Below are 15,567 nucleotides of genomic sequence, written 5' to 3' on the forward strand. Positions count from 1 at the left end.
CATCCCCAAGCATGGCCTGCCGCTGGTTCACCGTCTAAATTTAAACTCCAGCGGGACCAACTGCTCCTTCAGCCACTCCGGGCTCCTGTCACTTCTCCCCGCCGAGGAGGGCTTTTTCTGTCAGAGCCCCCCAGCCCGGAGGAGAGGCCTGAGGCTCCGCGAGTGGGACACAGAGCGGGAGGAAGAGGGGAAGCAGGGAGCCCACGGAGGATCGGCCCGGAGACCGGAGACCACCGCAGAGAGGAGTTCCACCTGCTGAGGGGGATTATACCGCACTTCTCTGGGATTGGGATCTCGCCCCAGGCGGAGGCGTCAAGATGGCGAGCAACGACGCAGCCAAGCCGGTCATCATGAATGAAGAGGAGCTGAAGAGGAAGCAGAGGGAGAAGCTGAAGAAGCTTCAGGCCACGGGGGGCAACCCTCGGCCGGCCAGGTCCCTCTTCCTCTTCACCCTCAAAAACCCTTTCCGCAAGGCCTGCATCAGCATCGTGGAGTGGAAGTATCCTTGTTTTCTCTCACAAACTCACACTTAACTCCTTCTACATTCACACATTTCATTCTTAAGCCGTTGCCTAAATGCTTCGGCAGATGTAGATTTCGTCTTGTTGTCAGAGCAGGATGTGGTTCGGACTCCTGTCAGCAGGGATCCTCACACATCCTCTACATGCAGGGTGATGAATTGTCAGCTTTGTTGTTCACCTGTGGGCGGCAGGCTCGGGCCAAGTCTCCTTCAAATCTGTGATAAGTCCAAGCCCGAAGTGCTAATACTTTTGTTATGTGTGTGGCCTTTTACTGGAGACAGGTTTTTAACCTTTGGATTTTCACCCTCGTCTAACCCGGGCACATCTGTCAGACCCAGTCGCTGACTGAAACCGTGTCCTGACCGGCCGACGGCTCTCTTAAAACGTGGAAATAGTGGCTCTGAATTGCAGGCGTGAACACAAGTGAGGTTCTGTTATGTTGCCCGCCGGGGATTTCCCTCTGCTTTTAGCCCGATGGCCATTTCTGGATCACACATTGTCCATGTGGAATAGAGCGAGTCTCACATCACCAGTCTGCTTTATGGATCTGAACTCAACTCTCACAGCAGGTGTTTGTCAGATAAGATGAGTGTCAATTATATTTTGAACCGTCTGATTCAGGTTTGTGTCAGGGCAGGTAGGGTCGATCAGGAGTTGTTTACTGCAGCACTTCTTCACTTCTTCACTTCGTCACAGACTTCTTCATTCAGAGAAACTGAAGGAAACTTGATCCACACTTTAGAATGGATAAATAAATACACAGTACAAAAGCCAAAGATGACTCTTTGCTCTGGGTTTAAATGGTTTGGTCATATTCTTGGGCTGTGCAGCTGTCTCACTGCGTCACAGAGAGACAGGATGCTGACCTGGCAGGGAAATTCTCACGTGGCGCCCCCTGTGGACGAGAATGAAGCAGCACAGCAGACAAGATTACACTAAGTGTGGCTGCTCTACTGTCCAGCCATCTGGCTGCTTCAGGATGATGTTTCAGGCTGAATTTAAAGGCGCTGATCGGTGTCCACAAGGCTGCAGCCTCTTTTTGATTTGTCCTGTTAATTAACAAGCAGAAAATCACTCACAAAGATAAATAAATAGGTCAAATCTGCACATACAACAGATCAAAGAGCTCCATGAGAATCTCTTTCTTCATGTGTCTTTTACAATCCTGAGCTTTGAAATCAAGAACCTTTGAAGTCATCATCTTGTTGACCATCTTTGCCAACTGTATTGCTCTGGCTGTGTTTCTCCCCATGCCTGAAGAAGACAGCAACAACACCAACTCAAGTTTGGTAAGCACAACATTTGTACTGATATACGACACATGACTTTTCCCCCCATTTCGAAAGATCGTTACCTTTTAATGCAGCATCAAAACATTTCCCTGCTTTGTGATGGTTTGGTGAATAACAGCCACAGCTTGGAATCATCACATGCTTCAAGGGTTTCAGCTGTTTTTTTTTTCTTGGTCAGAGTGCCGCGCTTCATTTAGATGCCACCCTAAACAAGTCAGTTCTTTATTTGGGATCCCATCTGTGTCTGCAGATGAGCACGTCATCAAAAGAAATCCCCCGATTCCTCAAGAGAAAACCTTTTAGAAACCCTGTTTGCACATGCATGGAGAGATTCACTGAGTTACTCCAAAGGAGATTGTTTCTGTGGTTAAAAAGGAAACTATGGGAAAAACCTGGAGAGGAATTCAAAGTAGTGGAGGTTTGATTACTTCTCTGAGTGCAGATAGCAGATGATTCACAGCCTCGTACTCACAAGCAGTCAAAACAAGCTGCTGAGAGGAGTCTGACCTCTGGATGCTGCTGATCTGAGTCCAAAAATATTGTATTTCACCATCATAAATGTAGTATTCCACTGCAGTGAGGCTGTGGGTTACAGATTACAGGTCAGAGAACACACACCACCACCACAGTGTGCATGTGTGTGTGTGTGGTTTTGACCTTGGCCAGTGAACACATTTGCTGCAAACATTAGAAGCTGACAATCAAATTGATCTCCATCTCTTAACCTCTAAGGTGTTCAGCCAAAACGGGGTTAAAGGTCAAACCTTCTGTCTTGTTTGCGCGCATTAATTTGATTTGCGCTCTCATCAGACGTCTCGGACACACAAACCTCACTCCAAACATTTCATATCTTTGCTTTGGCTGGCCGACTCCGTCCCGACTCCTCCTTACGGGACCATTCCTCAGAGGTGAAAAATGTAAGAAGAGACGGTCCGCCCTCACCCCTTCCACCCCCCTGCTGTTAGAAGTAGGTCGGGACAGTGTCACACCACTAATGCTGATAAATATTAGAGTTTCCTGATGTAACTGTGCTAATGATGAACTCAGACATTTATGCACTAATCTAAACAGAATCCAGAGTGAGAAATACCACAAACTGGTCTGTTCGTGTCTTCTGTGTTGATGCTGACGGTAAAAATTCAAATATTAAACAGATGCTTCCATATAACTGTCCTGATATTTCATCCTGTAACCATCTCTGATCAAAAACCCTCCTGTTGTCGCATCGCGGCGCAGATTGTGTGATTAATATGTGAGTCATGGGTCACCCGTCTGTTCAAACAGCTGGGGGTTGTGTTTAATTTACATCAGAATGAGTAAACAGGCGATAAAAGATAATATGATTTTGTAGTAGCCGCCACAGCAAGTGTTTTCATGAGCATCTTGTGCTATTCAGCCCAGCAGGTGCTTCAGAAATATCCTAATAACCCCGGAAAAGTCATGTATTTCCTGACCTTCATTGCTTTGATTTCATACTTGTACTGTTTTGAATCCATTCTAAATGTGTATGAGAGCAGTGACCTTTTCAGAATGTGATTTCCATGTTTTGTTCATCCTCCTGCAGGAGAGTCTGGAGTACATTTTTATGATCATCTTCACGTTAGAGTGCTTTTTAAAGATAGTAGCGTACGGGTTGGTGTTCCATGAAGGGGCCTATTTACGGAACTGCTGGAACATATTAGACTTTGTCATCGTCTTCATGGGGTAAGATGAGCCGCAGTCGGAAATCTCTGTTACCAGAATAGCTAAAAGTGCTGAAAATGTAATGTAAACGTGAATGATGGTGTCAAGCCTGGAATAGAGGTCTAACCCAGTTTTATGTTTTCTTACAGCCTCTTCACTTTCGCCGTGGACACCATAAATAAGGTGGCCGGAGTGCCGATGGAGAAGGGAGGAGGCTTCGATATGAAGGCACTGAGAGCTTTCAGAGTGCTCCGACCGCTGCGCCTCGTTTCTGGAGTTCCCAGTAAGAACTGATTGTTTCATACACACACATCTGGCTAGAGGACCCTATCACAAACAAACAAACAAACAAACATACATTCACATTTTGTTTGCTGGGATTTCTGTTTTATTTACCTCTCTGATTCATTTGTGAAACAGGTTTGTTCTGCCTCTGAAAAAAGATGCTATATGTAGTTTTACAAACGTTTGCCTCTCCTTTTCATCTCCAGGCCTGCAGGTGGTGATGAACTCCATCCTCAAGGCCATGCTGCCTCTGCTGCACATCGCTCTGCTGGTTTTCCTATTAGTAACCATTTATGCTATCATGGGACTCGAGCTATTCAAGTGCAAAATGCACAAGACCTGCTATTACACTGGCACAAGTATGTACACAGAAAAATACACAGCCATTGTTTGCAGCTGATCTGTGAAGCTGAATGTTTTTTTTTTCCTCTGGGGACGCAGACATCTACGCCACAGCGGAGGGCGAGCTGCCCGCTCCCTGCGCTCAGGCCGGTAACGGACGCCGCTGCATCATCAACGGCTCCGAGTGCCGGGACGGCTGGGAGGGTCCCAACAATGGAATCACCCACTTCGACAACATCGGCTTTGCCATGCTGACCGTCTACCAGTGCATCACCATGGAGGGCTGGACCAAAGTGCTCTACTGGGTCCGTTTAGTCTCGCCTTGGGGATTGCCAGAGGTCTGTAGCTCGCTGTTTCTCTGAGACCTGCTTGTTTTTTCTCTCAGGTTAACGACGCCATAGGAAACGAGTGGCCGTGGATCTACTTTGTCCCTCTCATTCTCGTGGGCTCCTTCTTCGTGCTTAATCTTGTTCTGGGTGTGCTCAGTGGGTAAGGCATCGTGATCGTCTGATTTAGAGGTTTTCAAAGTGCAGCAGGGTTTGCTGGTAGTTTTCAAATCATAAACATTGACCTGTTGCCGTTGTCCCTCACAGAGAGTTTACCAAAGAGCGAGAGAAGGCCAGGTCTCGTGGGGAGTTCCAGAAGCTGCGTGAGCGTCAGCAGCTGGATGAAGACCTCCACGGATACATGGAGTGGATCACTCATGCTGAAGTTCTGGATGCTGACCGAGAGGGCAAAGGTCAGCTTGAAGAGCACTGGCCCTCATGGAGAGATGCCGGAACATGACGAGTGTTTTCATGTCACCAGGTCTTCTGCCGCTGACCAGCGGAGACTCAGACACAGACAGCCTGTACGGCCTGGAGGGGAAGAGCCGGATCGTCTACTACTAGTGAGTCGGAGTTCAAAATGCCGCGGGTGAACGAAGGTGCGCGATTATTTACGGCCGTTCTTGTGTTCAGCCGCCTGGCCCGCCGATGGAACCGTTTCTTCCGGATGAAGTGTTTGGTTTACGTGAAAACCAAAGCCTTTTACTGGGTGGTGATGTTCCTGGTCTTCCTCAACACGCTGACCATCGCCACGGAGCACCACCACCAGTCGGAGTCGCTGACTTCCCTGCAAGGTCCGGCAATCCGTCTCCTCACTTTGAGCATGAACGCCGTCCGGTTCTGACCCCTCTCGCTCCTCTCTGTTCTCCTCAGACGTGGCGAGCCGTGTGCTCCTGGTCCTCTTCGTCATCGAGATGTTCGTGAAGATGTATGCTCTTGGACCCAGAGCGTATTTCATGTCTCTCTTCAACCGCTTCGACTTCTTCGTGGTGGTCTGTGGCATCCTGGAGATGATCATGCTGTCAGCGGGCGCCGTGACTCCGCTGGGCTTCTCGGTGCTCAGGTGTATTCGACTGCTGAGGATCCTCAAAGTCACAAAGTCAGTCTTATCAAAACCTCACGCAGCATCCGTTCAGATCAGTCTGGTTTTTGCGGTTGAACAGATCTTGATTGTTTCGGTTGTGTTTCAGGTACTGGACCTCTCTCAGTAACCTCGTGGCCTCTCTCCTCAACTCCGTGCGCTCCATCGCCTCCCTGCTCCTCCTCCTCTTCCTCTTCATCGTCATCTTTTCGCTCCTGGGCATGCAGGTGTTTGGGGGCAAGTTCAACTTTTCCGACCACAGGAACAGACGCAGCAACTTCGACAACTTTCCCCAGGCGCTGATCAGCGTGTTTCAGGTGAGCGGATGGAGATTCGCCTTCAAACCCTTCAGCTGAGTCTCAGTCCCGTCTCGACTTCGATTAGACGCATTTCAAGAAGCAGTTTGAAGTTTTTTTGATATCAGGGTTTAAGCTTGAATTTAGAGGCGACAAAGTTTTTGCACAGGTCAAAAAGTCATCTAATATCATTAATTATATGATGCTTCCTGGTACTTCTGTCTGTTTATACTCTTAATGCTTTCTGATATCTGTTCTAGACCTCCTTCATTACAAAAATACAGTATCTGTACTGTTTGAGTGAAGCGACGGTGTGTTTTTCCTTCTTCTGATCAGGTCCTCACTGGAGAAGAGTGGACCTCTATCATGTACAACGGCATCATGGCGTACGGCGGGCCGGTCATCCCCGGCATCCTGGTGGCCATCTACTTCATCTTGCTCTTCGTCTGCGGAAACTGTATCCCTCACACACAGATCTTTACAGACCTTAATGTTTACCACTGAGGTATTTGTCTTCCTGAGCTCACGGTCATCAGACATCCTCCTCAATGTCTTCTTGGCCATCGCCGTCGATAACCTGGCGGAGGCTGAGAGTCTGACGTCGGCTCAGAAGGAGAAGGCGGAGGAGAAGATGAGGAAGAAACTACTGAGGTGAAGCAGGAAACACTAAAACAGGGAAATCACCAGAATATGTGGAGATTTTTCATCTGTTTAACCTTTTGGCATTGTTCTTATCTTTTAGTAGACAGTGTGAAACACTCATATGCTATTCAGACCTGAACAAATGTAATGAAATGAATCCCACTGGTACAAAATACATATTTCACCATTTCTTATATATAAATCTCTCTTATCAGATATCAGCAAAACATTGCCAGCACTCTTTTGAGCATCATTTTACAGCTATACTATATATTATTTTTTTAAAAAAGTACAATAATAATTGTCAACAGCATTGGATAAGTTTGAAAACTAGCATTAGATTTATCTGTGCGTGATACTTCATGCATGACTTTTCAGAATGAATTATATTTTTAACTTAAATGCTTTTTCCCAATATTTTCTTCATGTTGTTGATAAAAAAAATACATAAAAGAGATGCACAAGTTATTATTAAAAGGGTTGAAAGCTGTCCTGTCTGTGCATGAGGATTTTATTTTTCTCGCTCCCTTTTCGTATTACCCTCAAGGTCCAAAATGCCCGACAAGACTGATGAGGAGCGGGAGAGAATAGCTAAGAAACTGGCAGAGCAGAGAGCCAAGATCGAGGGCATGCCCACCACAGCCAAGGTATCACATCACACACTCACTATCAGCAGCCACTTCTTCATTACCAGTATTTATTTCTACGTTACATCTTTTTTTTTTCTCTCTTCTTGTTCCCGCAGCTCAAGATCGACGAATTCGAGTCCAATGTCAACGAAGTGAAAGATCCTTTCCCCCCTGCAGACTTCCCAGGTAACACTGAATCTGTCTGCAGCCGACTGCTTCTCAGCCGTGCTGCTGCTGGAAAAAAAAAAAAAAAAAGAGGTCAGTAATGGCAGTGATTCATTACAGCGGCTGTTTACCAGTGCCGCTGTGTTGGCCGTGTTACAGTACAAGTATAGTAACGGTTCATCACTGTTAGACTCAGCCGGTTCCCTGAGCGCAGCTATTTTCACCCTCCTCTGGTGACGGCCATATAAAGCTCACCTCAACACTCCCATCATTGTTTGAGAATTTTAACCGTAATGATGATAATGAAATAAACTCCGCAGGTGACGACGAGGAGGAAGAGCCTGAAATCCCCATCAGCCCTCGGCCCCGGCCGATGGCCGACCTGCAGCTGAAGGAGGAGGCCGTCCCTCTGCCTGAGGCCAGCTCCTTCTTCATTTTTGGTCCTCAGAACAAGTAGGAATCTGAACCCTGAAAACACGGTCGCTGTAACAGCGGCCGGCATTCATGAGTCCCTGTGCCCCGTGTGCGTTCGTCTGTATTCAGGTTCCGTAAACTGTGCTACAAGATCATCAATCACTCGTCTTTCACCAACTTAATCCTGCTCTTCATCCTCCTCTCCTCCATCTCACTGGCAGCCGAGGATCCCATTGATCCCCGATCCTACAGGAACATGGTAATAACTCAGTGCAGCCTGACGCAGGGAACATCCATCATGGAGGAAAACAGCTGAATCTGATTACAGTCCTGCTTTAATGCTCTGTTTTTCAGATCCTGGCCTACGCTGATATTGTTTTCACAACTGTGTTCACCATAGAGATTGTACTAAAGGTAGAGGAAACACTTCATTTGACTGTTTTCATTAATAATGTGAATAAAGGACATTATTATGTTATTGTCACTAATGCGATGATAAATGTGTTTCTTTTTTAAATACATTATTTCACAGTTTTGGAGTTTGATAATATTTTAATAGCAATCTTGACAGAATAAGAAAATATATTTCTTAATAGTCTATTTATTATAAATAACCCCTAAATAGAGTTTTACTTAAGAAATGATCAGAATGAATTTATCTTAAAGTACCTGCAGATGAATAATAAGACTATTCAATACATTAAACAAAGTTATTAATGTAATGCTTTTAAAACTGAAACTCAGCCTGAAGCTGTACTGTACTGTACTGAGTGTGAAGTGTGTTTGTGTGTGACAGATGACCGTGTACGGAGCCTTCATGCACCAGGGCTCCTTCTGTCGCAACTCCTTCAACATCCTGGATCTGATCGTGGTCACAGTGTCTCTCCTGTCCATGGGGATGGAGTGAGTTCATCGTTTCTCGGTTTTCTCCTCTCGACTCTTCCGCACACACGTGGAGGAATGACTGTGGTTCTGTGTCGTGTGCAGATCGAGCGCGATCTCTGTGGTGAAGATCCTCAGGGTGCTCAGGGTGCTGAGGCCTCTCAGAGCCATCAACAGAGCCAAGGGCTTGAAGGTAAAACACCAAGCAGCATTTTAGAATCACCCAGAGGACAGAAACAGATTTATTTAGTTGAAATTAATACAATATTCCACCATTACGGGTGAAAACGTTCACCTTGCTGCCACTGTCTTCTTCTCCCTTTGTTTCATGCAGCATGTAGTCCAGTGTGTGTTTGTTGCCATCAAAACAATTGGAAACATCGTCCTGGTCACCATGCTGCTGAACTTCATGTTCGCCTGCATCGGAGTCCAACTATTCAAGGTGGGTTTGCCTGCAGATTGGAAACGGTCTTTGTTTGAGACACCGGAAAGGTCACGTCTCCAGACTGATCCTCAGTCATCACAGCTGACCTGTGGCTTGTGTATTAATTGTTTGTGCGATCCGTTCCGTGCCAGGGGAAATTCTACAGCTGCACGGACTCCACCAAGATGACTGAGGAGGAATGCCAGTAAGGCCGACACCACTCATACATCACGCGTCTCATTTATCAGACGGTGCGGTGCTATTTTGGAGTGACCATCATCCTCCCTGTGCGCTCCCTCCCAGGGGATTTTTCTTGAAGCCGATAGAGAACTCCCTGCAGGACACGGTGGTGGCGAAGAGAGAATGGCTCAACAGCGACTTCAACTTCGACAACGTGCTGTACGGGATGCTGGCTCTCTTCACCATCGCTACGTTTGAAGGCTGGCCAAAGTGAGCAGGAGACAAACTCAGATTTGATCAGTCCTGTCTCTGACGAGATTGTTCTGATTCCATCTGTGTGATTTCATCAGGGAGTCAGTATATCAGAAGTGATTTCCTTTCCTGGAGTCTCTTCACGTGAGCTTTTCTGTTTTTATTTCTCCTGCTCGTCTCCCCAGGCTGCTGTACCGAGCCATCGACTCAGACCAGGAAGACATGGGCCCTGTCTTCAACAACCGCATCGACGTGTCCATCTTCTTCATCATCTACATCATCCTCATCGCCTTCTTCATGATGAACATCTTCGTGGGCTTTGTCATCGTCACCTTCCAGGAGCAGGGCGAGCAGGAGTACAAGAACTGTGAGCTGGACAAGAACCAGGTACGCTCAGATCACCAGCTCGCCTCTTTGGCATAGAGGGATGAAAACTTAACGTTTTTGGCTCGTGTGCCGCCTGCCTCTCCTCTCCCCAGCGTCAGTGTGTTCAGTACGCTCTGAAAGCTCGTCCTCTGAGGTGCTACATCCCCAAAAACCCCTACCAGTACAGGGTCTGGTACGTGGTCACCTCCTGCTACTTTGAGTACCTCATGTTCTTCCTCATCATGCTCAACACCTTGTGTTTGGGGATGCAGGTAAGAAAAGATCCTGATGCGCTTCAGTTAGTCCTCCCAGGGCAGATGAATCGTTATACCATTGCTGCCAGTATGTTGACTCAATTTAAACGAAGCATCTTTTCATGTGGTTTGTGTCGATTCGTGTGTAACAGCACTGTAGCCAGTCGGAAAATGTTACCAAGCTGTCCAACACTCTCAACTTGATCTTCACGGTGCTCTTCACCGTGGAGATGATCCTGAAGCTGCTGGCCTTCAAAGCAAGGGTAAACGCTGCTCTTTCTGCTGTCTACCGTCCAGCCGCGCTGCCAGTCTCACCCCCTCACCTCTCTGTACGCCTCTGTGCGCAGGGCTACTTTGGAGACCCCTGGAACGTGTTTGACTTCATTATCGTCGTCGGCAGCGTCGTTGACGTCATCCTGAGTGAAATCAATGTGAGCAATCAGAACAAATCATTAATTAATAAATTAATTAATTGTCAGTTTTTTGGGGGTTTTTTTGTTGCAGGTTTTTTGTGTTAAAGTCCAATATGTTGTCCACACAGGCTTTAGTGTGAGCCCTTTTAAAGTTAAAGAGATGATTGATTCACAATTCTGACCGAGGAGCTTTTCATTGTGGCTCACAGCTGAGCGGCCCGGTCTCTGTCCACTTCACCTCCTCGGCGTTCACCATGTTCAAGATGTGTTTCCTTTTTTCCATCACAGAATCACCAGAAAACTGTAATTCTCACAGTTATTCACGGCACTATTTCAGTGATTTCATGTCTTGTATGTGTTGTGTGAGCACTTAAGAAGAGCACATTATCTTTCAGGTGTTTTTTTTTTTTTTTTTTAAATTATTATCGTGCTACACACAGTTTTTTCTTCTCATTGCAGCACTGCATTGTCCTCATGTTTTTCACGCACAAACACAAAGCTTGCAGCAGTTTCAGTCTTCTCCATTCAAACATTAAGCCGCATTTCTCTCTTCTCTCTCTCTCTCTCTCTTCTCCATCCGTCTCTCTGTCCTCGGTGCACCTCACTCCTCACCTGTCCGTCCTCCCCAGACTGCCCTGGAATCCATTGGAGGACTGTACTGTCTCCATGGCTGTGCTGTAAATATCTGATCTGCACTGCACTGCTGCATGAGCGCTGCTGTGTGCGCACGTCACTCTGCTTCACACTAAACCGACTGTAACAACCCGTGTGCCGCTCGACCTGCCAGTGAAGCGTCTGTCTCGTCTCGATGTAAGACGAGACCCTCGACGGAGGGGTTGCTGTACTGTGTTACTGCAGGGCTCGTACTGCCTGGTGACGGTTTGACTGACTTTCAAAATCAAATAAAGTGTGTGTATTCTGTCAGTTCTGCATGAGTTCCCAGTGGGAGTTGTCCAGCAGCTACAGCCTGCGACTGTTGTAACTCATCAAAAGTGGGAAAATGACTCTAATTTTAACCTCATTTTTATGATTGTTTTGAATGAATTAATCTCGTATCTACTATTAATGTCGAAGTTTGACTGACCGTAACTGGATCATCTCTACATCCTTCACTTTGTGCAGGAGGAGAATCCCATGCAGATCATTGCGGTGAGTCGAAACTCTCCCGACATTTCACTCTTTCTTTTTCTGTTTCATAAGGTTTGGTTGTTTTTTGTTTTTTTGTTAATTAAATTTCACCTTCTTGTGCAACAGGCCGAAGAGAACGCCTCGGTTTCCATCACGTTCTTCCGACTCTTTCGTGTCATGCGATTGGTCAAACTGCTGAACCGGTCAGAGGGCATTCGGAACCTGCTGTGGACCTTCATCAAGTCCTTCCAGGTCTTGATCCTCCGTCCCCGTCTCGTATCACAATCATGTTTCTTCCATCTTTGATCACGTGAGCGTCAACGTGTGTGTTTTCTCTCCGCAGGCTCTTCCTCACGTCGCTCTGCTCATCGTGATGCTCTTCTTCATCTACGCCGTCATCGGAATGCAGGCACACACTTCACTTCACTTGTCTAGATGGCCGTCGTCCTGCTGTCTGTGTTCGTCTTGACTATGATTTTGATCTCTGTCTTTAACAACCTGCAGATCTTCGGGAAGATAGCCTTAGTGGACGGAACCCAAATCAACCGCAACAACAACTTCCAAACATTCCCTCAGGCTGTTCTGATGTTATTCCGGTGAGTCGAAGGACGGCGGGCCGAGATGGCGTCTTTTCTGAGCCGGTTGCTCACCGTTTGAAGTGTGTTGTTTACGTATTCAGATGTGCGACTGGAGAGGCCTGGCAGGAGGTCATGATGGCTTCCATGTATGGAAAGAAGTGTGACCCCAACTCCAGCCCCCTGCCAGGAGAGGAATACTTCTGCGGGTCCAACTTCGCCGTCTTTTACTTCCTCAGTTTCTACTGTCTCTGTGCCTTCCTGGTGAGAAGCAGCCATAAGGTTCATGTTTTAGGAAGCAAGAGATGCATAATTTGTTAACAAAATCTTGAAATCTTTCTTCCCCAGATCCTCAACCTGTTTGTCGCTGTCATCATGGACAACTTCGACTACCTGACCCGTGACTGGTCTCTTCTCGGTCCTCACCACCTGGACGAGTTCAAGAAGATCTGGGCTGAATACGACCCCGAAGCCACGTGAGCATGAGGTTTTAGAGAGAGTGTGTGTGCGTGGAACCGGCCTGACGTGATCGTGACGCATGTCTCTCATCTGGAAGCGGGAGAATCAAACACCTGGATGTGGTGACGCTGCTGCGGCGTATCCAGCCTCCGCTGGGCTTTGGGAAGTTCTGTCCGCACCGCGCTGCGTGCCAGGTACAATCAAACTCAAGTGTTACACTCACAGAGCATTCTTCAATAGTTTTTCATAAATGTGAACATAGTTAAACTGTAAACACGGTACATGACCAAAAGGCGCATGACCTGGTTCTGTCGGCAGCGCCTGGTGGGGATGAACATGCCTCTCAACAGCGACGGCACCGTCACCTTCAACGCCACCCTGTTTGCTCTGGTCAGGACTGCGCTGAAAATCAAAACTGAAGGTACAGCCGTGTTGTTTTGATTGGATATTCTCTCCGCTTGACCCACTTTTCTTTAACTCCACTTGAACTTCTTTCCATCAGGTAACTTTGAACAGGCGAATGAGGAGCTGAGAGCCATCATCAAGTCCATCTGGAAACGCACCAGCATGAAGCTCTTAGACCAGATCATTCCTCCCATCGGGGGTGAGTCGACCGGCACGAAGAGCGTCACACTTCGAGATATTCCAGCGTTTTTCACAAATCCGGCTGTGTCCGGCTGCAGATGACGAAGTGACTGTGGGGAAATTCTACGCCACCTTCCTGCTCCAAGACCATTTCCGCAAGTTCCTGAAGCGTCAGGAGGAGTACTACGGCTACCGGCCCTCGAAGAAGAGCGCCTCGGGCCCCGAGATCCAGGTGAGCTCCGCCTTTTATCTCCTTCCTGCGTGTTTCTGCTCCTTCCTTTACGTCGTCCGTGCCTTTCCCAGGCGGGTCTGAGGAGTATCGACGAGGAGCTCGCTCCGGAGATGCATCGAGCCATTTCAGGAGACCTGCAGAACGAGGAGGAACTGGACCGAGCCATGGAGGAGGCCGGAGAGGAGCGCATTTACCAGGTGGGAGTCAGTGGAGGGTCTGTTTAGGAGGCTGAAAACCGGCCAGCTGGATGGGATTACAGGGTGGAAGAATAACGCGTGTGTGTGTGTGTGTGTGTGTGTGTGTGTGTGTGTGTCCTGCGTCTGCAGCGGACACACGGCCTGTTTGGGAACCGGGTGGACTCGTTCGAGGCCGAGCCGGCCAACGCTCAGCCCCCGCAGGTGACCAACCAGCGGCCCCTCCAGTTCTCCGAGAGCCAGCCCGAGTCTCCGCCCAACTCCTCCACCTCGGCGGCGGCCGTCGACTTCTTCCCCACGGCGGCACCGAAGAACAACACCAACAACAACGCCTTCGCGGAGTGAGCCTCAACACACACACACACACACACACACACACACACACACACACACACACACACACACACACACACAGTCCCTGCTGCTGCCATTACAGGATGGCTTCATGCACTCTGTGACGTTTCAGGTTTTCATTTGAAAGAGAAGGCAGTCCAGAAGAGTTTTACAACCCCAGCGAGGACGAGGAGCCAGGTACGCTGCTCCACTGAAGGCCGAGGGAGATTCTTCCTCTGCACTCACACCGTGCTGTGTTTGTTTTTCAGAGAGCAGACGCTCCTGGAGCTTCACAGTGAGGACAGATAAAACACAGGTGCTTCTCTCTGAAGGCTGAAACACGAAGCGCCCGTGTTGGCGAGCTGATCGGTAAAGTAAACACATCTCTGTGCTCCGCAGTTCCCCTACGATCCGAACTACGGTGACAGCCACAGTCAACGCTCCGCAGCCGACCGGCTCGTCCAGGAGGTCAGTACGGGAAGTCACCGTAAGATCTGACAGAATTAGACCAAACTTCCTTTTTGAAAATAAATCAATATGTGGAGTTTGTTGTATGATTAACAGTGCTGTCAGAATTCTATGTCAAGTCGTCTGAAGACCCTCAAATACATCTGATGAAAACACTTTATACCAGCGGAGTCAAACACATACAGCACAAATTCATCTCGAGTGGACTGGACTGGTGAAAGAGTGCCGTAATAACCTTTGAATTAAAATTTTACAGTTTTTCTTTGTTGTGGTGCAGAATCTACGGGACGGAAATATTTATATTTCCATAAAAACCAAACAATTTATATTGAAAAACCCCTACATCTCACACTCTCTGCTCCCCGTCCGCCCCCCCCCCCAGGCCCTGGTGGAAGGCGGTCTGGTCTCCCAGGCGAGGGATCCGGACTTCGTCTCTGCGGCCAAGCAGGAGATGGCAGAGGCCATGCGGATGCCGCTCCCCGCCATGGAGGGCATGGCTCAGGGCATCCTCCACCAACGCTCGGGCAGCAGCGCCTCTGTCAAGAAGCGGCGCCCCGTCCCCGTCCCCCCTGCCACCGCCACTGCCGCCGCGCCGCAGGAAACCCTCCGTCCAGACCCGGCCGTGAGGAGGAAGAAGCGCCCGGTTCCCACGGTTCCCCCCAGACGGGCGCACGCCGAGGCCGAGGCCGACTCCGAGGTCTAGAGGTCCTCGTGTGATGTTTTCTACCCGAGCAGGCGGCTCCACCTCATGACTGCACCGCTGCATCAGCTCAGATCGGCTTTAACAAACTGTCAACCGAAGACAAACCCTATTGATCATCAGACACCTCTCAGATTTATTCAACCAATAAAAGCGTGGAGCGATCTGAGAGCGAACAGTGACGCACTTGTGTTTTTGTTAGGCGTGCTGAGGTTATCCATTCCACAGACTATTGTGACGAGCATGTGGCGTGCGACGGGACTCAGAGAACGCAGGGAGAGAAAAGCTCTTTTTATTGTGCTGCGGTTCACTGAGGTCAGAGGTCAGAGGGGAGGGACTCCAGTCTGGGGAACCAACAGATAAGGTTTTTTTTTTTGTTTTTTGTATCCAGGCCCTGAAACGTCAGACGTTTTTGAAGGGCCTGGAGAGACAGTCTTTCATGGCGA

At 48.3% G+C, this 15,567-nt stretch overlaps 1 protein-coding gene across 1 annotated transcript; it reads left to right on the forward strand.

Moving 5' to 3' along the window:
- The first annotated feature begins 221 nt into the window (after positions 1–221).
- Positions 222–15,470, forward strand: cacna1sb (calcium channel, voltage-dependent, L type, alpha 1S subunit, b). The gene is made up of 45 exons (XM_030118564.1): positions 222–499; positions 1,705–1,810; positions 3,378–3,517; positions 3,646–3,779; positions 3,988–4,140; positions 4,223–4,428; positions 4,509–4,612; positions 4,717–4,862; positions 4,931–5,012; positions 5,083–5,243; positions 5,323–5,548; positions 5,640–5,847; positions 6,163–6,283; positions 6,363–6,477; positions 7,016–7,115; positions 7,214–7,283; positions 7,583–7,715; positions 7,806–7,935; positions 8,031–8,090; positions 8,473–8,579; positions 8,664–8,751; positions 8,893–9,000; positions 9,135–9,187; positions 9,286–9,432; positions 9,600–9,801; positions 9,894–10,052; positions 10,187–10,297; positions 10,382–10,465; positions 11,077–11,124; positions 11,570–11,596; positions 11,702–11,827; positions 11,919–11,984; positions 12,080–12,171; positions 12,255–12,414; positions 12,499–12,626; positions 12,707–12,803; positions 12,928–13,030; positions 13,112–13,213; positions 13,293–13,426; positions 13,498–13,623; positions 13,753–13,961; positions 14,087–14,151; positions 14,223–14,269; positions 14,353–14,421; positions 14,804–15,470. Exons 1-45 carry the CDS (start codon positions 318–320, stop codon positions 15,122–15,124), a joined length of 5,556 nt encoding a protein of 1,851 aa, XP_029974424.1. The 5' UTR covers positions 222–317; the 3' UTR covers positions 15,125–15,470.
- The last annotated feature ends 97 nt before the right edge of the window (positions 15,471–15,567 follow it).

Source organism: Salarias fasciatus, chromosome 20 (assembly GCF_902148845.1).
Source record: "Salarias fasciatus chromosome 20, fSalaFa1.1, whole genome shotgun sequence".
NCBI lineage: Eukaryota > Metazoa > Chordata > Actinopteri > Blenniiformes > Blenniidae > Salarias > Salarias fasciatus.